The sequence below is a fragment of the Ambystoma mexicanum genome, chromosome 10 (genome assembly GCF_040938575.1).
Source record: "Ambystoma mexicanum isolate Mex_15411 chromosome 10, UKY_AmexF1_1, whole genome shotgun sequence".
In the NCBI taxonomy this organism is placed as follows: domain Eukaryota; kingdom Metazoa; phylum Chordata; class Amphibia; order Caudata; family Ambystomatidae; genus Ambystoma; species Ambystoma mexicanum.
In genome coordinates this window covers 156,968,457-156,994,350 of record NC_090932.1, presented here as the reverse complement: position 1 = coordinate 156,994,350, position 25,894 = coordinate 156,968,457, and the positions used below count along the sequence as shown (strand labels likewise).

Genomic DNA, 25,894 nt, shown 5'->3' with positions numbered 1-25,894 from the left:
AGCTGGACGTCGAGGATCAGCAAATCCAGTTACTCTTGAGTGGAGACTCAGCTTCTGAATGCTTCTGACCAATTTCCAGTGGTGAGAGGTCCCCAGATATACTATTCTGTCTCTCATCCACACTGCTGGCACACACACAGCAGCCAATCACACAGAAGGGCATTCATGCAGTCAGTCAGCCAATCAGGCACACAGTGCATTCAGGCCACACTCCTCCGTTTCAGACACTCACAACAAGGAATGTGGATTGGGACAAGTACCCAGCCATTCAACACTACACACTGCATTCAGGCCAGTTTCGGGCAGGGCTGTCTCAGTCTTTGTCTCTCATGCCAGAAACCAGACAACCACAACAAGGAGTGTATATTGGTCACACACTCCATTCACCCAGGTCCCACCCACAGGAGGTACCCATAACATACAGTCACTGGGAAGGCTCCAGTCAGTCTAGCTGGGCCTTCACAACAACACCATATATGGAACTTCCACCCAACAGCCAGCCAGGGGGAAGGGACAGAGCCAGGGCTTCCCAGGACTTTGGGAAAAACAAGACAACAGGCAATAGACAGCAAGAGGCCACAGGGGCCATCTTGTTTCTATCAGGAATCAACTGATCCCAATGGCAGGGCCTGGGTATCCCAAAATGGAGGACACCCAGAGCACCTGTCAAGTTTAGCATGGAGCTGCCACCAGCCCATACCCTGCTCTGTGGGCCACCCACAGGTGCCCAAAAACATACACTAGGGGCACAGGGTTGTACTCCTACCCATGGGTGCCATAAGGGTATCCCATGGGTCTGTTCACCAAACCAAAAGAGAGCTGCACTGCCAGGAGTCCCTCATGGACTCCTGGGCAGAAAACATGACAGAACACACGGTAAAAACAGAAAAAGGACAAGGATTCAGAGGCCCTGTCCCTCAGATGCATTTCCGGCATCACAGTCGCCCCCCCCAGACTGAGGTGGAGGGTGCCTAATCTCCCACGGGATAGACACCCTCATCCAGACGGTCAACATACCTTCTGGAAAGGCCATCTGCATTATCGTGACTCTTCCCTGGTCTGTGCTCTATGGTGAAGTCTAGCCCTTGTAGGCTAATCGACCACCTGAGCAATTTCGGATTCTCACCCTTCATCTGCATAAGCCACTTCAGGGGCTTATGATCTGTTTGGACCTTGAAGGTGGACCCCGTAAGGTAGGGCCTAAAACGCCTAAGGCTCCAAACTATACTAAAACATTCCTTTTCAACAGTAGCCCACCTAAGTTCTCTACCCTTGAGTTGTCTACTGATGAATATGATAGGATGTTCTCTCCCTTTGTCATCTAACTGGGACAAGACAGCTCCAATTCCGGTGTCGCAGGCATCCGTCTGGACGATAAAGGGCCGGCTGTAGTCAGGCGCACTCAACACAGGTGCCCTACACAGACTTTCTTTCAAGCCATCAAAGGCCCTCTGACAGTCTTCAGTCCAATTAACCTTCCTAGGCTGTTTGGGTGAAGTTAGAGCTGTCAGGGGTGCAGCTATGGTTCCATAGTCTGCCATGAAATTGCGATAGTACCCAGTGAGGCCCAAAAAGGCTCTCACCTGGGTTTGAGTAGTGGGAGTCTCCCAGTTCTGTACGTCCTGTACTTTACTGGAGAGAGGTTGGATTTGACCCCCTCCTACCTCATGACCAAGATAGGTAACTTTCCCCTGAGCTATCTGGCACTTGGTGGCCTTGATAGTGAGGTTAGCCCTTTTCAAGGCCGGCAACACCTTATCCAGATGTGTCAAATGCTCTTCCCAGGTGGAACTGTAGACGGCAATGTCGTCTAAGTAAGCCACACAAAAGGCTTCCAGCCCACTGAGCGCATGGTTGACCAATCTCTGGAAGGTGGCAGGGGCATTCTTCAACCCAAAGGGCATGACCCTAAACTGGTAGAGTCCCTCAGGTGTGGAGAATGCCGTCTTTTCCTTGGCATGGTCCGTCAGAGCTATTTGCCAATAGCCTGAGGTAAGGTCAAAGGTGCTCACAAATTTGGCAGCACCTATAGTGTCCACGAGCTCATCAGCCCTGGGCAATGGGTGCGCGTCAGTTTTGGTGACGGCATTGACTCCTCGGTAGTCCACACAGAACCTCCAATCCTTGGTACCCGCCGGGGAACTTGCCTTGGGGACAAGGACCACTGGACTGGACCAGGGACTGGTGGAGGGTTCAATAACACCCAGATCCAACATCTTGGCGACCTCAGCCTGGATGTGGTTTTTGACGGTATCTGACATACGATAGCTCCTGCTTTTGACAGGCACACTGTCACCAGTGTCAATTTCGTGCTTACACCACGGTGTAAGGCCCGGTGTCAGTGAAAACAGAGGGGCATACTGCTGGAGCAAAGCCCGGCAGGCCCTCTGCTGCTCTGTTGTCAAATCTGGAGAGAGTTGTACTCCCTCCACTGAGCCATCCTGAGGGTTGCTATGCAGCAAATCAGGAAGGGGCTCACTCTCATCCTCTTCTTGCCCTGAAGCTAGCAAGAGACATGAGACCTCTGCTCGCCTGTGGAAAGGCTTGAGCCTGTTGACATGGAATACCTGGGGGGCTACCCCAGAGGCTCCCATGTCCACCAGATAATTGACTTTGCCCATCTTGGGGATGATCCTGAAGGGTCCAGTCCACTTGTCTGCCAAAGCTCTAGGCTTGGTAGGCTCCATCACAAGGATTTCCTGTCCCGGAGTCCAATCCACTTGCGAAGCTTTCAGGTCATGCCAGTACTTATTCAATTCCTGGCTGGCCTTGAGATTTGCTGTTGCCTGACCCATCATTTGTGTCATCCTCCGCCTGAGGCCTAACACATAGTCCCCCACTTGCTTGGCGGGACCTGGAGGGGTGGCTCCCAAGCCTTCTCGGATCAAGGCGAGGGGCCCCCTCACGGGATGTCCAAAGAGTAACTCAAAGGGGCTGAAACCAACACCCTCTTGAGGTACCTCTCTGTAAGCAAACAGCAGGCATGGCAGGAGGAGATCCCATTTCCTCCTTAGGGGCTCTTCCAAAGCACCTAGCATGCCCTTGAGAGTTTTGTTAAATCTCTCAACCAGACCATTGGTCTGGGGGTGGTAAGAGGTGGAGAACTTGTAGGTTACCCCGCACTCTTTCCACATGGTTTTCATGTAACTAGACATGAAGTTGGATCCTCGGTCAGAAACAACCTCCTTGGGGAATCCAACACGGGTGAAAATGCCCAGGAGAGCCCTGGCAACCACCTTGGCAGTAACAGTCCGAAGGGGTATTGCCTCAGGGTACCTGGTGGCATGATCTACCAAGACCAGGATGAACCGATGTCCACCTGAAGTGGGAGGGTCAAGGGGACCGACGATGTCGATGCCCACCCTCTCAAATGGTGTGCCAACCACTGGTAATGGCTGCAGTGGGGCAATGACCCTGCCTCCAGTCTTGCCAGACAACTGACAAGTTGGGCAGGTCCTGCAGTGGGACTCCACCTCTACTCCCATCCGTGGCCAGTAGAAATGGGCAGAGAGCCTCTGCTTAGTCTTCTTGGTCCCAAGATGACCAGCCAAGGGCACCTCATGCGCCAACTGCAGTAGGAAGGGCCTGTAAACCTGGGGTACCACCAACCTCTTGCGGGCACCAGGTTCGGGCTTAGTGGGCTCACTAACAAGGAGCTCACCCTGCCAATAAATCTTGAATGTCCTAGGCACTTCACCTTGTGCCTGGGACAGGGCCTGTTTCCTCAGGCCCTCGAGAGAGTGGCACTCTCTCTGTCCCTTACAGAAGTCTGCCCGGGAGGGTCCCCCTTCAGCTAACAAGCATTGAAGGTCGGGATGATCCTCCGGGTTGAGAACCTCTCCCACAGGAGAGTCTTCTGTCTCTTCTCCCACAGGAGTTGAGTTTGGGTTTTCCACTGGACCCAGCCCGTCCGGAGCATGGATCCCAATGGGTGCTGTCGGAACAGCAGGAAGAGAAGGTGTTCCCTCCACAGAGGTGGCCTTCTTGGTCTTCCTTCTTCTTGCCTTAGGCCTCGCCTTTGGCTCGGGTACCTGACTCACAGCCAGACCCGGTGTCACCTGTGACCTAGTGACTGCAGCAGCAGTCATGGGAAGACCATCCGAGATCAACCCCAACTCTACTAGATCATTTCCTAACAGAATGTTAGCAGGGACATTGTCCTGAACCAGGACAGGAAGCTTTGCTGTCTTGTCTCCAATCATGAGTGTGACTAGGGCTACAGGCGATAATTTGGGAGGCCCACCAGCTAACCTGGTGGTTCTCAGAGGAGCACCTACATAGTCCTCTGGCTTGAGCAGGGTCCTGTCCACCACTGTCATGCTTGCCCCAGTGTCTCTCAAACCAGTAGAAGGCTGGCCATTCAAGAGGACACTTCTCAAAAACCTACGGGTGTTCTGCGGGATAGTTGCCAGTACTTCTGCGTACTGGTCCCAGGCCCCAAGGGACACTAAGGAAATCTCTACCGGAGCACCAAATGTGATTCCTGTAGAGGAGGGGAGGACAGTGGCCTCCACCTCAGCCACGGGGTAAGGGTAGGTCAGGCTGACAGCCTGTACTCCAAGTGCCTTACCTTTACACTTGGGGTCACCCCTTTTGTGATCCAGAGCCCCACAATCCCAACAAGTGCCAGGAGTGCGGGGTACGGTACTGGAACCACTGGGAACCTGCTTTGCAGCAGGTGGACCACTAATCTTATTCCCACCCACAGAGGACTTATCCCCACTAGATTTTTGGGTCTTAGGAGAGGAAGGTTTTGGTTTACCCGACTGTGATTGCTTTTGGGACTCCTCAGCTTTCTGAGAGGTCCCCTTTTCTTTGTCCTTGTCCTTCCCACTGGAGTCCTTAGGGGACACCCGGTGGGAGACCCACTTGTCAGCCAACCTAGCCAGCTTAAAGGGGTCCAAAATGTTCTGGTCAGCCACATACTGACGCAGCTCTGGTGAACAGGCTTCAGAAAAATGCTCAAAAAACAAGAGGTGGGACAACTCAACAAAAGTTTTCACCTTGTAACCGTCAATCCACCCCATCATGTTCATGTGCGCAGTACTCACCCAGTCAACCCAAGACACATTCTCTCTTTTCTTAAAATCCCTGAACCTTTTAAGGTATTGGGTAGGTGTCTTGCCAAACTTGGCAATCAAAGCAGACTTCATACACTCATACTGACCCCTTTCTTCCACACTCAGCTTCAGAATACAGTCATATCCAGTTTGAGGCACTCTGCTTAACAAACACTCAGCCCAATCTCTTTTATCTACATCATGAATTGCACAAGCCATTTCAAACGCTTCAATCCATTGGAGGATATCTGAACCCTCCACAAACACACCAACCAAATCTTTCATAAACTTGGTGGCTGGGGACCTGCCACTCTCAATTGGTCTAGCTGAAGTCTCCACTCTAGCTCTCTCTAGCTGGATTCTCTGACATTCAGTGTCCTTGTCTTTGAGCGCAAGATCCCTATTCTTGAGTTCCACTTGCTGTGCCAGCTCCTCTTTCTTAAGCTCAGCTTCTATTTCCAACTTGCGATATTCAAAGGCCAATTTCATCCTTAATAACTCAAGTTCCATGGAATTGCTGGGGTTTGGAACAGAGGCAGCAGGAATGGTGGCATTCCCAGAAACAGATTCAGCGACAACCCCAGGGGCAGAGTCCTCACTGGTTGCATCCCCCCCTTCATCAAGGGTTTCACCATCAGTCTGGTAGTCCACCAGGGCAGCTATCAGCTCAGCCCTAGACTTATCCACAAAGTCTAACTCCCTGGCTTCACAAGCACTCTGGAGAGCCTCTAAGCTCATCCGAGTCAATTTACCATTTGCAATGGGCTCCATTGCCTGTAATGCAGTTATTTGGTACACACCCAAACCTTAATCTAATAAAGTGCGGATATTTTGTAAGTGGCACGGTTATACACTGAGTCTTAAAACCATAAGCATCCCACCGCTGCCACCAGCTTGTCAAGACCGGTGGGGGGGTCTGTACTTCCGCTCTCTATATGGTAGAGGAGAGGCACAGAGGACCCCAGCCAAGATTCTCGATTGTGGTAGCAATGGACGAGCAATCAAGGCCTAGCTTCTCAGGAGGTGATGCAGGCTGGTTCTTAAGTACAGTGTATCCCCAAGCCCCCACAAAGGAATGTCCACACACTGTATTACTGAAAACACAGTCTTTATATAATTAATATTCAAGGGCTATGTACACTTATCACAACAACGCACTTTGTGCTCAGGAAAACCAATAATGATAAATATCTACAATTCTAAAGTGGTACTACTAATATTAGACCTCATAACAGTGCATTCACAATACTGTAGCAATGGCACGCGGATCAATAAGAAGGAAACCAGCAATAGAGAGAGGAGAGATACCAGAGGGTTGAAACAATAGGCAGAAGACTGGCCCTTGTTACTGGACACAGTTCTGTGTGGAGATCCCCCCACCTGGGCAACCTGTAAAATAAAGAGATATAACACAAGCCCAGTCCATATATTGTTCAACAGTCTTATTCTCTCCTACAATGTTTTTACCCCCCCAATGTACCTGGTGGAGTCGAGTTCTTCGAAGAGGCGTCGACAGATCCTTCTTGAATGACCCCCTTTAAAGCAGGAGTCACGGATCGTCGAGAGGCGTCGAGAAACGTCGAAGACCTCGGGGTTCGGCGACGGGGAATCGACGGCCCTTCTTGAATGCCTTCCCTTTCAAGCGGGAGGCACGGGGCGTCGAACGTCCGTCGACAAACGAGGTAGAACGATGTCGAAGAGGCGGCAGCTTCGTCCGAGCGGTGCTCGTCGGCGTCGGGGCGTCGGCGTCCTGCAAGGCGGAGGTGTGCGGGGCACCTCGATGACAATAGTTCTGGACCGCAAAGATTGTAGAGACGGGAGCCCAGCAAGGGCGTCGAGTCGCTCGAGTCTTTGGGGTCGTGAGGTGGCGGGAAACCCACCGGTGGATTCTCCTCGGCGCGTTGGTCGTCCCCGACTTTCTCCGGCAGGACAAAAGCGGTCGACGGTGCAGACGAGGGAGTCCTTCGAGTCAAATGTTCTTAGGCAAGGAGCGGACGGCTCCGGTCGTCGGCGGCTCGGCGTCAAGTGGTTCCCACGGCTGGGCAACACAACTTCGACGGGCCTCCAGCGGTTGCACAGACCTGCGAACCCTGGTCGACGGCAATGGACTTCGACAGCGTCGATGTCCGGGTGCTTTACTTCGGTCTCCTCGGCAGTCCCCTTCTCCGGTCGGCAGCCTTTCGATGGTCTGGCGTCCAGGGAGCTTCGGCGAAGATTCAGCGGTGCTCGATGGTCCCTCGGAGCACGGGAAGAGGGCGCCTAGCCAGGTCCTCTCTCGGGTCAGTCCTCGACGATTTCGACAACCTTCAGTTCCGTCGAAGCAAATGCCACAGCAAGTCTTCTTCTTCCAGCTGGACGTCGAGGATCAGCAAATCCAGTTACTCTTGAGTGGAGACTCAGCTTCTGAATGCTTCTGACCAATTTCCAGTGGTGAGAGGTCCCCAGATATACTATTCTGTCTCTCATCCACACTGCTGGCACACACACAGCAGCCAATCACACAGAAGGGCATTCATGCAGTCAGTCAGCCAATCAGGCACACAGTGCATTCAGGCCACACTCCTCCCTTTCAGACACTCACAACAAGGAATGTGGATTGGGACAAGTACCCAGCCATTCAACACTACACACTGCATTCAGGCCAGTTTCGGGCAGGGCTGTCTCAGTCTTTGTCTCTCATGCCAGAAACCAGACAACCACAACAAGGAGTGTATATTGGTCACACACTCCATTCACCCAGGTCCCACCCACAGGAGGTACCCATAACATACAGTCACTGGGAAGGCTCCAGTCAGTCTAGCTGGGCCTTCACAACAACACCATATATGGAACTTCCACCCAACAGCCAGCCAGGGGGAAGGGACAGAGCCAGGGCTTCCCAGGACTTTGGGAAAAACAAGACAACAGGCAATAGACAGCAAGAGGCCACAGGGGCCATCTTGTTTCTATCAGGAATCAACTGATCCCAATGGCAGGGCCTGGGTATCCCAAAATGGAGGACACCCAGAGCACCTGTCAAGTTTAGCATGGAGCTGCCACCAGCCCATACCCTGCTCTGTGGGCCACCCACAGGTGCCCAAAAACATACACTAGGGGCACAGGGTTGTACTCCTACCCATGGGTGCCATAAGGGTATCCCATGGGTCTGTTCACCAAACCAAAAGAGAGCTGCACTGCCAGGAGTCCCTCATGGACTCCTGGGCAGAAAACATGACAGAACACACGGTAAAAACAGAAAAAGGACAAGGATTCAGAGGCCCTGTCCCTCAGATGCATTTCCGGCATCACAACATGCAGGAATGATGCCCAACAATGAAGCATGCCCAACATGCAAGACAGTGCAAACGCGTACCAAATAACTGTGTCTGCATGTTGTAAATCCCACATTACCCTCACCAGTTAGTGTGTTTCCTAATTCGTCAAAGGAAGGACGGTGTCTGGTGGGGGGCATGAGGAGTGTGGACTTCAAATGGTGCAGGATGTCTCACCCGGGACAGCAGTTATCGCCACATCACAGATTACTGGAATAACATGGGAGAACATATTAAAACACCCTTTGTGCAGAATCATTGACACAGCACACATGTGCCATGGAACAACAAACCTATAATTACCTGCACATGCCATCCTGTGCACCCCCATGCAAACATGCTAGATGACTTCACTAGGCATGTCTGCACGTACACCACTGTACATGTATAGTACATGAGGTGTTAATGGCACACCTCAAGGTCAATCAATACAAAAAATAACAAAGACCACAACCAGGAAAGGGCAAAACAAAATATGACATGCCAATATCTGACCAGGGAGGGTGGAAAAAAAGAAAATAAAAGTCCATCTTGGACCGGGGAGCAGGCGTCCACCGAGGAGGGGCAGGGTGCAGATCAACACCCACATGGGTGGATGTAGAAAAAAACAATTCCCTCCATGGGTTCATGGACCGCAGGGCTATCTTGGATTGGGAGGGCTGTCGCTGCTGTCACCACCTTCCTGTGTATAATTCGATGGTGGTAGTAGTAAGGGAGGTTGACCACGTAGAGCTCTGGCCTGGTCCTCCATGGCAGCGGCCAGGCGGGACTCAGATTAATGCATCTGCAACATGAAGCCTTGGAGGTCCGCATGCAACACCTCACAAGATGCTCGGTGGTCCTCTGAGATGGTATGACTTAACAGTTGCATCTGCTGTTGGTACTGTGTACTGCAGGCTGCCTCTAGCACTTCCATTGAAGCTCTAACTCATGCCTCAGGGCTTCCCTGTGGGCCCGACTCTCTGCAAGCAGGGATGCCTGCAGAGACCTCAGATCGACCCGTCGGCTCCTGCTGCTGGCCTCCATGTGCAGCCTGTGTGAGCGGCATGTGGACCGCAATGCCTGCAGCTGGTGCTCTACGTGTTTCTCTGGGGGGATCATGAAATTGCCCACCCTATCCATGCCCTGAGCCAACATCTCAGAGGAAGCACCCTGTTGTTGTGCGACAGTATACATGGACTGCTCCCACACTGTATCCCCAGCCGCCACACGTCCACCACGTGTGCGGGCCCCACACCTATATGAATGAGAAGGGAATAACACCAAGCACACCTTTTCAATGGTACAATTCGTTTAAATGTAGGTTTCAGGTGTTGTTGATGAGTTCACTGCACAATTTAGAAGTGTTTAAGGTGCAGGGGAGAAGTGCTCAGCCTTGGTATCTGGGCTGGGGGGAAAATACAAACAAAAAATATTTCCTAGTTAGGAAACCTGTGCCCCCTGCACTCTTTCTAAATGGCCTAAGCCTAAAGTAGTGTTTGTGTAGTCTAGTCTAATGTCACAATCCCCAATGTAAATGGAGGGAACTGACTAGACCATCCTATTTATTCAGAAAGATGTGTGTACTTGTGTACTTAACAATTTGTTTTGCTACCTCATACATGTAAGGCAATTTTCAAATATAGCACATATACAATTTGACAACTTGTGAATTTGTTTGAAAACTATATTTTTCTTTATTTGTTGCAACTGGCCCAACGCGTTTTGAGTATATATCACTCTTTATCAGGGGCATAAATTCATTTTCATAAAATTTCTGTAGAGAAAAAGACATTCAAATATACATTAGGTGTCTCAGAAGGTTGACGTGAATCTGTTAAACTATGTTTGTGTCTGCAACTGATACACATTTATACATTTATAATCACATAGCAAAAATTCAATCTTGGAAAAACTCATCCTCAATAAACCATAAGAGGTTACCAAAATTTTGCATTACATATCCAGTGGCTACTCCATTTATGATCACATAGCATAAATTAAATCTTGGAGGAACTCATCCTCATTGAACCATAAGAGGTTACCAAAAGGTTGCATTACATATCCAGTGGCTACTAGGCGTTCTGTCAGTAGGGAGTCTTGATCTATTGAGTCCCCATCTATATACTCTAGTCTTGGACATTATTATGCTGGTCCTATTTTGGAAATTGGCAATGGAACAGGTCTTCTATGAAATGGAGGAATTCAGTCGATACTCTATCATTATTTGTATTTTACATATTATTGTTATTACCAGGTCTTATTCATTTATTTTAAGTAAATGAAAATATGTTTAGTGCTTACCTATTTTTTTTAAATAACTGGTGGTGTTCTTCCATTAAAAGCCTAGCACTGCTAGGGGCCCTGTTTGTGCATAGTTTGACCAATTTCAGCTGTTTGGTTTGTTGAACTTGCTTGAGCGTCAAGAGCAGCCTATAAACATAAATCACTTGTTGGTGCACCTGTGCAACATGGTGAGCTAGAGACAAAAATATATATTAGGTGGGTGAATTTGTAAACTTACCACACTGGGGGCTTAAGGTAAAGAGGTTGCTGTATGATTCCTAATCACTCTTCCCATCAAGTAGGGCACTGGTTGCTGTATCGAGAATGGCCGTAAATAATGTTGCTTGACCCACTACTTGGGGTATAGTGCTTAGTCCTGAAACAACGATAAATGTAAGGTTCTAAACAGTGTTTTGTTATAATTATTTTTTATGACATTTAAAAACATTTTAAAGAGACGGTTTTGATAACTGTTCTTTCAACTGACTTACTTGTTCAGTAAATTCAAGTACCGACCACTTTGGTGCAAATAAAGGGGATCAGCATGCGGCCATATGTGGAGAAGGGGTAGTACCATCAGATCCTGAATCACAGTCCAGTTCCTAGTACAAAAGATGATGGTAAGTAAAGGGTAAGTATATATGTGATGAAAGTAAGTTGTTTCTGAACTAAAGACGACCCTATCCACTTACTTGTGTTCTTTTCATCTGTTGAGGACCATAAGATCGCAGTCAAGACGTCTAAAGTCTGAGGTGCAGGAGCTATTTCTGCCATTTTGCTCAGAAGGACATGTTTATATATAGATGCAAGACCGTGACGTCACCCTCACATGCGCGAGTGACGTCACCTTTAAGTTTGTCTGAAATCGATTTAAATTGGAGGTGGAAGATTTTCAACATTTTTGGTGAAGCATCAACTTCTCCGGAGTCGAATATCTTAAGTCTTTACTTATTTTTAGGAAAGCGCCGATCACCTTTGAGTTTGTCTGAGAATGATTTCAGATGAAGGTGGAAGATTTCAAACATCTTTGCAGGAGCATCAACTGTTCCAGAGATGAGTTGCCTTAAGTCTATGTTTATTTTTAGGAAAGCACTGATCGAGTATATATCCTCTGGTGCTATACATCGTAACATCATATCGTGCATGCGCGAATGACGTGAGAGAAATAGTTTTGTGTCTAATAATGATGAACTCAGCGTGAGGCTGTTGGAATCATCAGTATACAAAAAAATTAAATAACGTGATACCATAATTCACGAGTAAACTGATTCTTAGAGCCCAAATCTATTGTGAAAATGATGGTGCGTCTGTCCGTGCCAATAACGCTTACAAGTTCTGAACTACTTAGTTTAGAGAAAAAGGGCTTGATTCTATTTTTTTATTTATTCAGAGCGTGTCCTGATTGGGGATTACTACAATATCTATGTTAATCGATCTTAGACAGAAAGCTAGAAACAATGTAGTTCAGATTTCTGCCCTGATTAAAGACATAATCTTATTGTTCTTACTCTTGGAAAAAGCATAACATAAAAGTATAAAAACATAACAGCAGCTCTGCATATGCGGATGTGTGCCGATATCTGAAATGGTTAAAAGCATTTTGCATATTTTATGCTATTGGAACAGTACATTACAAGCGGTAATCAACCCTACTAGATGGCTGTACAATATTGTCTTATTCCAGGTGTACATTCCCTATGGCAAATGCAATGTGTTGTCAGCATTATACCGTTTGGTATCATAATATGCTTAGTCAAACATTTATCAATGTTAATAGCTATCCCCCACTAGCGGGTATACAATCTTACAAGGAATTTGCGAGTATTGTGGACATCTATTCCAAACAACCTTGTGTGCGGGGAGTAGACCCATTTCTACTGGAGTGTGTGTAAGGAGATGGTATCCACATCTGCTAAATTTTAAAGGGAACATAAATGCTTATATTCATTAAGCTGAATGGGTAGATTTAGAACTATTTCCCATCATAGGGAAGTTCGACTTTGACTTATTGATTAGTTTGTGGGATTCATCAACCCATTTCACATGTGTTTTTTGTCATTTTACAGAAAGGGTCCTAAATAATAGTCCTCATTAATTCAGAGAGGAGTCATCCCATCCAATATATGGATCCGAAAAAGTTCCCTTTGTGCTAACATTCTTGGTAGGTTACCTCCCTGTGCTAGCGGGTGAAGTACTTCCAAGATAACCACTCTCATCTGTGTGATGTTATGTTTTTGATCCCTCAAGTGCCTAAACACAGGTGATTTAATGTTTTTAGTTCTAATACAGGACTTACGTTCTGTGCACCTCTCTTTTGCCTTCCTGTTAGTTTTACCCACATAGTACTTACCGCAGGGGCAACAGAGAGAATAGATCACATTTTTTGTGTCAAAGGTTGCATAGTTTTTTTAGTATGATTTTTTTTTTACCCGTGTTTTGGATGTCTAATGTGGTCCCCTCTGATGATGCTGTTGCAGTGTTGGCAGTGAAGGCAGGCAAAGGTACCCAATTTCTATTTACTAACGGTAGCCTGAGTACGCCATCAGTGGTTGATCTGGAAAAAGTTCTCTCAATGAGTTGTCAGATTTGATCAGATCCCAATTTTTATGTATGATCCTTTTAACTTGGAAGCATTGCTTCCTTTTTGGTATTGCTTTGTAGTAACTAATTCCTCTCTTGTGCATTTGTTCTTACAATAGCTTTATCAATGGTTTCTAGAGGGAAGCCTCTTTCTAGGAATCTCTATTTCATGATGTCATATTCATCTTGTAATGTATCAGCACAAGCCTCAAAACCAAAATCTGCAGAAAGCCTACTGATGTCAATAGCTGTTTACACCATAATAGCTTTCATCCAAAACATCTTAAAGAGAACCTACCTTATAGCCAACTCCTCAGGCTCAAAAGAATGACATCGGATGCTGATACATTACGAGATGAATATGACATCATGAAAAAGAGATTCCTAGAAAGAGTCTTCCGTCTTGAAACACTGACTGCCCTGTTAGGGGACGTGACCCCCGGCAGGCGCACAGGCTACAACAGCTCCAAAACTTGATGCACTCATCTCTGACACCATAGAGGAATTGACATCCGGTTCACTACCAGAGCTACTGGTTTCATTGGAGTCGAACTCATACTGAGTCATGCCCTAGTGGATTCTCATGGGCTGCCACAACACATCCTCCACTAGTGCTCCATTGGAGGTCAGGCTCCCGTTCCTCCTCATCCTCCTCCTCTGCATCTGGTGGCTCATCACCTGCACAAGGACATATAAAGACAAAAATAATCATGTAAATTGCATCGCCTACATACATAGGTATCACAATGCTGTCCTGCAATACATTGCATGCATGTTACCATGCCATCATTTTCATACACACACTATGTACAAAAAGCTCACAGATCATCGCGTATGCACACTTGCCACTACATCCCATGCCCCAGATCACGTAGGCACTGCACACATTGCCAACACACGTATTTGTGTACGCAAATCCTGTCCCATGGCAAAGCAATCAGTAGACTGAAATATGCTAATTCTGACTTCAAATGTGGATATGCAACATACCATTAGGCTACATGGGAACATGTCCACACATAATCACAGCCAAGTCCACTACAATTACATCCAACACCAGTGTACCACTGGCACAGGGAGTGCACACAATGTGGAAATGCCCTGAGTGTGGTGTCCCCAGTGTGTGATGTGGGGAGAGTGATGACATCTGCTGGGAGATAGGAAGAGGGGACAGTGAGACACAAGAGGGACAGGACCATGCACCCATGGAGTGTGTTTTGAGTGTGCAGGTCAACATGGATGACTCCTGACAAATATTTCACAAGGGTGTCAGTGCCATAGCTGCAGCCGGGATTTGCATAGTGTAGTAAAATGGTATGTAACTCATGGCACAATGTCCCGCCGGCTGCCAGTGTTTATGGAAGATTTGGGTAGCATTAAAACACCTATGGATATGTATGGATGGATTTTCTACTACTTGCAGTGAATGATGTGTAGCACATGCTTCAGACACAAGCACTTCACTGGCATAGCTGAGTCAGTAACATCACTGATGTAAATACCCAGATGCCATGTTCTGTTGGCATGCTGGAAACGTCTTTTACTATCTGACGATTGTTGATGACTACTGCCCCAAAGCCATGTTCAACAGATGTGCAGCACATGCGTTGTATGCACTCTGCAGTACACTTAGCACAGGTTAGTACACCATGACATGGTTCACCCATGGCAGTCATACAAATGCATGCAGAGGTGCTACACAATCATACCCATTTATTTGATCTACATACACATATTCCGGATGCACACGCTTCATCACTCACCAGATGTTTTCTCGTAATTTGGCAGGCCTCCCACGCCTTGCAGCTGATCAGCATGAATTAATTCGCTCATGGCCTCTTAATGTGGTGTGAGCTCCTCCTCCTGTGGTGACCCACCTCCAGTCACCAGAGCAAAGGCGAGGTTGGCACCCAGCTTCGATTTGGTTCGACGGTGGAGCTCATTCCACCGCTTCATGACCTCACGAGTGGTGCGCCCTCATTGCCCAAGGCGTTGATTCCATCCGTGAGTCGCTGCCAGTGGACCATATGCTGAGCAGGCCTATGTGTGCTCCCTGGCCATGTGCACATGTCACGGTGGTGGTTTGTGCATGTAGTTCACGAGGATCTTGAGTTCTTCATCATTGAAGCTCCTCTTCCTCGACGTGGCGGTTTTCTGTTACGTGCATTGGGATTGAGCATGTTCCGGTTCTGTATGTTTTGCCTTCATGGAAAGACGTGCAGACCCTTTGTGGCTGGGACCACTCAGGGCACCAGATGCTGGACCACTAGTGGCATGGGTCATGACATTACCTACTGATGCTGGGACAGTAGTTGCACCTGCAGGTCCCCGTACCTGGGTGCTTGTGCCAGGGCCTTTAACTGTACGTCCTTTCCCCTTGGACGCACGGACAGCATCAGCCCCTGTGTGTCCATGTACCTGGGCTTGGACAACTACAGCTATCGCTGCAAATCCCTGACCCTGGGTGTTGGGTACAGCAGCTGCCCCTGCAGCTTCCTGACCCTAGGTGCTGGGGACAGGTATTTGGCGTGGACGTCCCTTCCCCTTGGGCGCACGGACAGCATCTGGCCGGCGTGTCCGTGTACCTGGGCGGGGACAACTACAGCTATCACTGCAGATCCCTGACCCTGGGAGTTGGGTACAGCAGCTGCCACTGCAGCTTCCTGACCCTTGGTGCTGGGGACAGGTGTTTGGCATGGACGTCCCTTCCCCTTGGACGCACTGACAGCATCTGCCCATGCATGTCCGTGTACCTTGGGGGGGGACAACAGATAACGCTGTAGCTCCCTGACCCTGGTTGCTGGGGACAGGAGCTGCCCCTTTAGCACCCTGACCCTGGTTGCTGGGGACAGGAGCTTCCCCTGCAGCTACCTGACCCAGGGTGGTGGGGACAGCAGCATCACCTGCAGCTCCCTGGCCCTGTTGGGGGTGGGGCACAGCTCTCTGCACGTCCCCGACCCCGGCCACCTCTGCCACCTTTCCCTCTTGTGGCCTTCCCACTCATGGTACAGGTGGATTTGTACAATGGGAGGCACACCAAGCAATTGTCCTGGACAATTGGAGTGAGGGGGCAGGGTACGTGATGGTCCAGCAAGGCTAAATGTTACCCCTGGTGAAAAAATGAACAGGATGCGTAACGCACAGGCACCCCAAATATCAAAAATGCGGTACACTGTGGCAACCAGCAACACAGAAAATGTGTACGTGAAGCACTCGTAAGCTACTGCAATATTAAGAATACGCGGCTCACTGTTAGCCTCAGAAAAAAGAAAAATACACACGCGGAGGCAAATCCCAAGTCATAGCATATATCTGCATATGTGACTCTTTTTGGGATTTAGCATAGCACTTGTCTCCATATCAACACTTCGTATAGATCAATCTCTTCCCGTTCCCAAGAAGGAAAGAATGCAAGCCTGTAACAACATTTTTGAATTATTTTGGCAATGTAAAATCTGATGGCTGAAGTAATTGAGAACTTTGTCAACAAGTCTCAGCTGGGTTGCTGATTTATTAGCTTTATCCCTCAGGTAGTTACTATAAAAAGCCTTTGATGGGCTTGCTAGAATCAGATACCCCAAATATGTCATATTAGATTTGGATGAGATCTTTACATCACATACTTTCCAGACAAATCTTTTTTTTTGTTGTTGAGAATTTTGAAACTTTAGATTTGGAGAGTCTAAGAATGACTGTTTTGCCAGGTAGATTTTCAAAACATTATGTGTCATGTATTTATCAAAGATATAAATCAATTTTTGCAGTCCAACTGGGATATGGTCAATTAGAACAAAGTCATCTGCCTACGCAGTCCAATCCATTCTCATACCTCCAATCTTAGGGGCGACGGAAGACGCTGCACCTTAAACCCTAACCACATCTGCTACATAAAGATTGTATAAAGTAGGGGCCAGTATGCATCCCTGTCGCAGTCCATTAGATGTTATTATTTGTCTAGTAAGAAGACTCCCTTCCATAGAAGCCCTAAATTGTATTCGAGCATCATCATGCAAGTGAATCAACATACTTAGGAGACCTCCCGGTCTACCTAGAACATCAGGTTTTTGCCATAATAGGCATCTGTCCACTCAGATAGGTCCATAGAAGCTACATAGATAAGACAAGTATTAGTGCTTATATTTGCAGAACTCAGGCTGGGTATCTTGCCACTTTCATGCAACACCTGCAAATGGAGGAATATTTGCTTGCCAACCAGGTACCCTTGTTGTTTGGCCTCTTTTTGTGTTTGTGCCTTGCCTACACTAGGGAGAGATCCCACTGGCTGAAGCCTATTTTGTCTCGTCTTTGTGGAAAATCCTCTTTTACTGCATTGGAGATATTTAAAAGTTGCACCCTTAGAAGTTAAGGCAATTGTAACCTTTTATAGTCATGCTTTTAGGAACTGTTTTTTACTTGTCTTAATGTTACTATGCTATTTATGATGTGGCCTAATTTACTAAAAGATTGTCTGATTTTTATATTGTCCTGTGTTCTTTTATGGTGTGTTATTGCCGAAATGAAGATTTCTACTACCAACCCAGCCAGACATTATTTATCATCATGTGGGAAAAGGGGTTTGACAAGGGGCGGGAGACATTTAATTTCTGGCCGAAGCTTCTAGTCCCGTTTTTGCATTCAGCTGAAGTGGTAGACCTATGCAGAAGTCCCTGCCTCCCTTTCACAAAAAGATGTTGGCATGCTTCTCCAGCATGGGGTCTGGCATGGATTCACATGCTCATGAATATTCCCCGTCGTCAGGCTGGGAATCCTCGGTAAAGAAAAAACCAGTATCAGTTTAGTTTCTGATCTGTCTTTCGTAGTAGTAACCAATCACTGGTCTCTGCGTCATACTGACCACAGCCAATGACTGCCCTCTACCTAAGCACCGCCTCTGGCAGCCATCTTCAGATTTTTACCGCACGTTCATGTGTTGGGATCCTCGTGCTATTGCTCTCGAGCGTTAGTGCTATTTTTTCATGGGGTCGGGCCCCCACTGATGCACCCCGGTGGGAGGCCGGCTGGCGAGCTTCGTCAGCGTGTGGGAGTCCATCTCCACCGACCGTTGGGTGCTGGACGCCTTAGCCCGGGCCACGCGCTCGAGTTTCAAAGAAGGTGCCCGCGCGTCCCCCCCGTGGCCAGGAAAGAGCTTCACGTCCCTCAGCTTCTCCTGGAGGTAAGGGCGATGCTCAGGAAGGGCGCCATCGAACTCGTCCCAAAGAGGCTTCAGGGCTCCGGAGTTTACTCGAGATACTTCCTCGGGAAGAAGAAGACGGGAGGATGGCGCCCCATCCTAGACCTGCGACGTCTGAACAAATTCATCAAGGCGCAGAAGTTCCGGATGGTCACCCTCCAGCACGTCCTGGGTCAGCTGGAGGAAGGAGACTTCCTGTCGTCTTTGGATTTGGGGGATGCCTACTTCCATATTCCCATCCTAAAGGGGCACCGAAAATTCCTCAGGTTTGTGGTCCAAGGGCGTCACTACCAGTTCAAAGCCCTCCCCTTCGGACTACGGTCGGCACCCAGGGTATTCACCAAGTGCCTTGCACCGGTGGCAGCGCAGCTGCGCCGCGAGGGGATCCACGTCTACCCCTACCTGGACGACTGGCTCATCCGAGCCAAGACGAGGGAGCTCGCCGTGGAGCACACAGCAAGGACCGTCCAACTTCTCACGGACCTGGGATTCTCTGTGAACTACGCCAAGTCCCACCTGGTACCCGCGCAAAACGCACTGTTTCTGGGAGCGAAGCTCGACACAGTGTCCCTTCTGGCCTCCCCGTCGGAGGAAAGGACCAGGTCCATCCTGGGCAAGGTACAGCAGATGTTGGCTTCCGACGCGGCCAAGGTGAGGTCCATCAAGTCCCTCCTCGGAATTATGTCTTCTTGCATCTACCTCATTCCCATGTGCAGGCTCCGGATGCGCCCGTTGCAGGAGTTCCTGGACGCGCGCTGGATCCAAACGACGGGCGGCTTCGAGGAGAGGATCACACTCGACGAGAGTTTCCGCTGAGCGGTCCGGTGGTGGGGCACCCGCGCGCATCTGACGGCGGGCATGGACTTCCAGACCCCAGACCACCAGGAGACAGTGACCACGGATGCCTCCCTGGAAGGGTGGGGAGCGCACACCGAAAATCTGCACGCGAGAGGCCTTTGGCTCGCGACGGAGAAGTCCCTCCATATCAACGTCCTGGAGCTCCGTGCAGTGTTCTGGGCCCTCAGGTCCTTCCTTCCGTCCCTCAAGGGCAAGGTGGTGAGGATCTTCACCGACAACACCACCACCATGTTTTACATCAGGAAACAGGGCGGAACCAGGTCCCCAGCACTGTCCAAGGAGGCGCAGGACCTGTGGCATTGGGCCGTCGCCCAAAGGATGTTTCTGGTGCCGTTTCATCTGGCAGGGATAAAAAACACCATCGCCGACTCACTCAGCAGGGAGCTGCGCTCGTGCCACTAGTGGGAACTACGGCAGGATCTAGTGGATCGCCTCTTCCGACGGTGGGGCACACCCCAGATCGACCTGTTTGCGACGGCGACGAACTCCAAGTGCCGGAGGTTCGCCAGCAGGTTTCCCCAGGCGAGGAGCATGGGCGATGCTTACTCGTTCCCCTGGGAGGGCCTGTTCCTCTACGCGTTCCCTCCTTTGCCACTGCTAATCCGGCTCGTCAACCAGCTCAAGAGGTCACGGTGCAGGATGATCCTCGTCGCACCTGCGTGGCCGAGGCAGATATGGTTCCCGGACCTTCTGGACTTGTCAACGTCCCCGCCAATCAAGCTGCTGGTGGACGCGGATCTACTCTCCAGGGAAGGAGTCGCCATCCTCCACCACGACCCGAAATCGCTGAACCTGCAGGCCTGGCTCCTGCAGCGCTAGAGTTTGGAGGATATGACATTCCGGCCGACTGCAGAGAGGTTCTTGCAAAGGCCAGGGCGTCCTCGACTCTTAAATGCTACGGACACAAATGGAAGAGGTTCTCTGTCTGGTGCCACGCACAGAAGATTAACCCTCTACGGATTACGGCTCCCCAGGTACTGCCGTACCTGCTGACGCTGGCCAAAGCTGGACTGGCACACCCGTCCATCAAGATTCATCTTGCTGCGATCTCCCGATACACCAGAACCACGGGACGGACGTCCTTGTGGTCTCATCGTCTGGTGAAAGAGTTCATGAAGGGACTGTTCAGATCGTTCCCGCCGGTGAAGGCTTCGGCCCCGGCGTGGGAGCTCAACGTGGTGCTGACCAAGCTCATGGGACCTCCGTTCGAGCCTCTGCACTCGGCCCCGTTGAAGTTTCTGTCGTGGAAAACAGCGTTTCTTGTGGCCATCACCTCCGCACGACGGGTGGGAGAGATCCAGGCCCTTTCCTGCAAGGCCCCGTGCTTGACTTTTCACGACACGAGGGTAGTGCTCAGGACGCACCCCTCCATCATGCCCAAGGTACCGTCGGACTTCCAGCTCAACGAACCCTTGGTGTTGCCTGTGTTCTTCCCGTCGCCTTCGTCGCCGGCTGAGAGGACTTTGCACTCGCTGGATGTGGCTAGAGCGCTGAAGTTCTACGTGGACCGCACGAAGTGTTTTCGGAAGACGTCACAACTCTTTGTGAACTTTGGACCTGTCAATCAGGGGAAGGCTCTCTCGAAGGCTTCCATTTCCAGATGGCTCTCCGGCTGTATCATGTACTGTCATCGGTTGGCAAACCGACCGCTGCCTTAGCCGTCCGAGAGCCCATTCCACCAGAGCGATCGCAGCTACCACAGCGTTCCTGTCTGGTGTGCCCCTGCTGGACATATGTAGGGCTGCTACGTGGAGGTCGACGCACACCTTCACGAAATTCTACTGCGTCGATCGGGATTCCAGGGAGGAGTCCAGGGTCGGCCAAGCAGTGCTACGCAACCTGTTCGCCTGAGGTGAGCCTGGTGAGGAGGTAAGATGCTTAATGTTGAGTTTGATGTGATGCTTAATGTTGAGCCTTTGCCACCTCCCGTGGTTGTGCATGTGTGTACTGCTATGTATTCTTTATTCATGAGCATGTGAATCCATGCCAGACCCCATGCTGTTACTAACCTGTAACTGTTGTTCTCCAGCATGGGTCTGGCATGGATTCACATGCGAACCCTCCCGCCTACCCCTCGGCGGCTCTTCAATTGGTAATACTGCCACTTCACGTGCTTCCAAATCTGAAGATGGCTGCCAGAGGCGGTGCTTAGGTAGAGGGCAGTCATTGGCTGTGGTCAGTATGACGCAGAGACCAGTGATTGGTTACTACTACGAAAGACAGATCAGAAACGAAACTGATACTGGTTTTTTCTTTACCGAGGATTCCCAGCCTGACGACGGGGAATATTCATGAGCATGTGAATCCATGCCAGACCCATGCTGGAGAACAACAGTTACAGGTAAGTAACTTGTTCCTACTATGTCAGGTCTTGTTTTGGGCACAATTTCACTCCAGTAGCAGTATTCCATAAGGGATCGAGAATGGGTCTTTTCGTTCTTTTATTTTAAAAAGGTCTTACAAGAAATTGTATCAAATTCAAAAGGGTCCACAAAGTAAATTTCTGGATGGAGCAGGTCACTTTAATTCTTTTGACGGTGAAGACCCAGAATATCGAAATGTTTTTACCTGAGCTCTTGATGTCTTTATTTTTACTGTCTTTATTTCTCGGCTGTCTTCCTCTCACATTCCTTGTAAACGGGAGAGATCACAGGGGTTAAGTATGCGAGTATATGAAACTGCTAATTTTAAATTTAGTGTTCTCATTTTTTTTATTCTTTCTAGAATCTTTCTACCAACTGACTTTGCGATTTACATAAATGGAAAGGAAGATACTTCGGAATATTACCATCACCAAATGAAAGTATGTTTTAAATGCTGTTTTGCTATATCTTTGATAGCAGTGTAAAAGAAAATGGTAATTGTACTTTGTGCTTCATAATACTAAAATGTTTCATATGTATGGGCGCTGTTCATCACCAAATTTTCCAACCATTACAGAAAAATGCCTATCCATGCTAATGTATGTTGAAGTATTAATGTTTGTGGTGTTCCCCTGCCCACTTTTGGACTCGCGCTAAGATAATGATGATCAGATTGGTGTGGGCAGGCAATCAACCCTGCATAGCATACGATACCTTAGCAGCCACTTATGAACATGGAGGACTGGAATACCCTGAAATACAATCGTACTAGCGGCCCAACTGCAATACATAGCGGGCTGGAACCCCACACGCCCTAACCCCCTACACACAATGGTGGCAAAATCTGTTTCCCTCCCCAATAACTTAATGGGAACGCTTTGGGGAAATAGGGGTACAAGCCCGAGAGACGAGATTCAGCCGACTGCAGTGACATGCAGAGCATGGGAGCGTCTGGGCCACCAGCTGGAGGCTGCCCCCAACTATCACCCAGAACTGCCGATATATAACAATGGGATGAGTTACAGACTAAGGGGGAACACAATGCAGTGACCTTGCTCCAGTATTACAGACTCAGGGGGTTACTAGAAACAAAATGGCTTGATTTTGCGAGTGCCCATGTCCCCCACCTGCTCCAACAATGTGATCCAGCCTCTAACCACCAGTAAACTAGTATCCACCATTTATAAGATGATTAGACATGGGAAAGGGGTGCAGAGGCAAGGATTACAAGGGTCATGGGAGTCCTCCTTAGACAAGGTAATGAGCGAAGACCAATGGAAATACATTTGTATGCAAACATGTCAAATTTCACTAAAGGCCCGTTACAGACTGATTCACTACAAATTCCTGCATCAAGTCTAGTACTCCCCCTAAAACTCAGCTGATTCTACCCTGAAAGCTCCCCAGCATGCAACAGATGTGGCAAAGAACTAGCAGACTTTTACCATATGGCATGGGACTGCCCCCGTATTAGATCTTATTGGGAAAATATTGAGGATGCAATGAAGGAAATGCTTTCCACGGCACAAGCCTACTCACCTGCACTGTGGCTACTGGCGTTAATTGAGGGTGAATCCGGGAGAGAAAGGAGACTGCTGGGTGTGGCCTCAGGCATCGCCAGGTATCTTGCAGCTAGAACGTGGGGTAAGAGCAAACCCTCGACATTTACAGCCTGGCTAGAGAGTATGAGAATGTGCAAACTTAGAGAAACCAGATACTCTGCAACACTGCCTATCACCAGCCGCCCAATTGACTACTGGCCTCCATCCCGACAATATCAAGCAGATGCTGCCCGGCCTGCACATTCCCCCGCATCAAACTGGTGATGCTGCAGGTAGACTGATCGCCATGAGAGCGGAAACACTGGAAAGCAGCCGACCAAGAACTAAATGAAGATAACTTAACAGTTGCTTGGCGCAACATCATCAACACGTGTTGAAAGATTATAGACCCTGATTTGATATTTTGCAGGTTGAGAAGAGGGAGAAGGGCGAGGGGAGGGGACGGAGGTTGGGTGTAATGTTGGTTATTGTTGGTAACTTGAAAATCAATAAAGAAGGTTTCCCAAAAAATGTTTGTGGTGTTGCCACTGTCTATCACTCAACACTGTAACCTGAGGGTCTTTCAAGTTTGAACTGTTAAAACTTTTCTTTCAAGTAATTTTCAAATGTGTCACCTTATTTTGAAATTGGTCCTTCGCTTTACAGCCTGGGAGCACCAATATAGTGTTGTGGAGGAGGGACAGTACTCGTATCGCGGCTGTGAAGCCACAGAATACTCTACCAGCACTGCACTGTAAATAAAAGGATAAAACTAACTCAATGTCTTACCGACTTAGAATACACAAGCATGGAGGTCCAACCAGCCATGAAACCAGTTCAGATTTACTCACTTTTTGCATCCTACTAGCAAACGCAAAGGCTCTCAGCCCATCCAAAGTATAATTTTCAGCCTCATTCATACCAAATAAGTCCTTATGCAACGCAGGATGAATGAGAGATCAAGAATCAGAAATATATAGACACTAAGTTCAGTTCTAACTGGTGAGTCCTGTCTTCCCTGTTATCAGCTAACGCTGGCACCTTAATGGTGGGCTAATCTGCTAACTCTTTTTCCTCAGTAGCTCTTAATGGGTTTTTTCTCACTCCTTTTGAGCAAGCCCTGCCTCAACTTGGAGATTCAAACTTGGAAACATGGAAGGGTCTTCCCGGATTTTAGGGACTCCTTTAACAACATTAAACCGATCAGTAGCACTCCAGGGAGCACATACCGTCTCTAAAGCATTCTCATCCCCGGTAACTGTATCAAAGGAACCCTGTTTTAATATTGAATGGCAAGGTGTTTGGAGTAAGGTTAGGTGAGGCAGTTTTTCTGTACTTTAATAAAATTGAGACCCTTTGAAAATGTCCAGTTGTCTGTCTTCTGTGTCTGATTTAACACAAGGGGTATCGGAAGTGGCATAAGTATGACCTGTCAGACCCCAGAAGAGATCTATAGTTCTAAGCCCATTTACAAACTAGCTCTGAGAGGCCAGTGGGCATTAAACCCTCCTTAGGTGCCACCCGGAAACAACATCTGTTAGACAAGAGTGTTCTGATAGCTACCCCTATAACCACTCCCCTCATAAGTGAACTACCTAGTGGTTCCGCGGACGAGAGAAAATTTGAGTCCCCAAGCACTCATTTTCTTTTTTACGTGATTGATTGTAGTAACCCTACTCTAGGCTTCTCAGGCTCAAGGATGGCATCTCCCCATTCCTCAAAACTCCTTTAGAGAGGAACACTGAGAACCAAGCAAGAGCAGACCAACAACAGAGTCTAGAGTTGTTAGGGGGTAGTCGAAGTAGTTAATTCCTCCCTCATAGGGTGTTACAACCATTTTAAGAGGGGATCACCTAAGTGCCTTCTTTGTGAACTTTGAGAGGTTGGCAACCCAATTTCACTGCAATGATGCCCTTAAAACATGCTATGTTGCCCCTCTACTAAAAGGGGAAATACAGCTATCATACCACACAATTAACTCCAGTGGACACTTCTTTTCTTTTTTTTTTTTACTTTATTTTGTGCAATAACAGACTTACATCCTCCAAAATACATATGCATTCAAGAATGTTCACATTGAAGTAAAGCATAGTAACAGACAAGTTAACAGGCCATGTACAACAGATATGAGAAGCTATGGGCGTCATCACATGTCACAGTTACTGGGCTGGGTCTGATTTCCGTAGATATTTCCGGAATGGTTCCCATATGTCCTTAGGTCTACAGTTGGATGCCACAAGAGAGACATAGCTCCCCTCATTCTCGTTCGCATAGGACAGTTCTTTAAACCACATATCAATATCAGCGGCTGCTTTTGATTTCCAGTAATGTAATATACATTTTGAAGGGATTGTGTCCTCCGACTATTCCTTATCTTTGATAAATCCACTTCCAGCTTGCTGGCCTCGGAATTTTTTTCCACAGTAGAGGGCGCAGCGCATCAACGTCCCTCGAGTCGGTGTCCCTCAAAGGCCTACATATCGGCGCCGACATCACCATGGGTATAAATAGTCTTGCGCAGCGTCTGTTCCTCAGTTCTGTTTTTCCGTGCTTCGTGAGCCTTGGGGACGCAACGCTCGGTTCCATTCTTCGAAAAAATCTTCATAATTCATCGAAAATCTAAGTTCTAACGATGGCATCTTCATCCGAACCATCGACTACATGATCAGGATTTAAAAAATGTCACGATTGTGGAAAGAAGATGTCTCTAACGGATCCTCACAGG

At 48.5% G+C, this 25,894-nt stretch overlaps 1 protein-coding gene across 1 annotated transcript in view; it reads left to right on the top strand.

The window, feature by feature from the left end:
* The window catches only part of LOC138491245 (disintegrin and metalloproteinase domain-containing protein 9-like), a 2,911,326-nt gene that overhangs the window by 406,427 nt on the left and 2,479,005 nt on the right, over positions 1 to 25,894 (top strand). Inside the window, exon 4 of the mRNA XM_069617655.1 lies at positions 21,990 to 22,068. Within this exon, the coding sequence (XP_069473756.1) occupies positions 21,990 to 22,068 (79 nt within the window). The remainder of the gene's footprint in view (positions 1 to 21,989; positions 22,069 to 25,894) is intronic.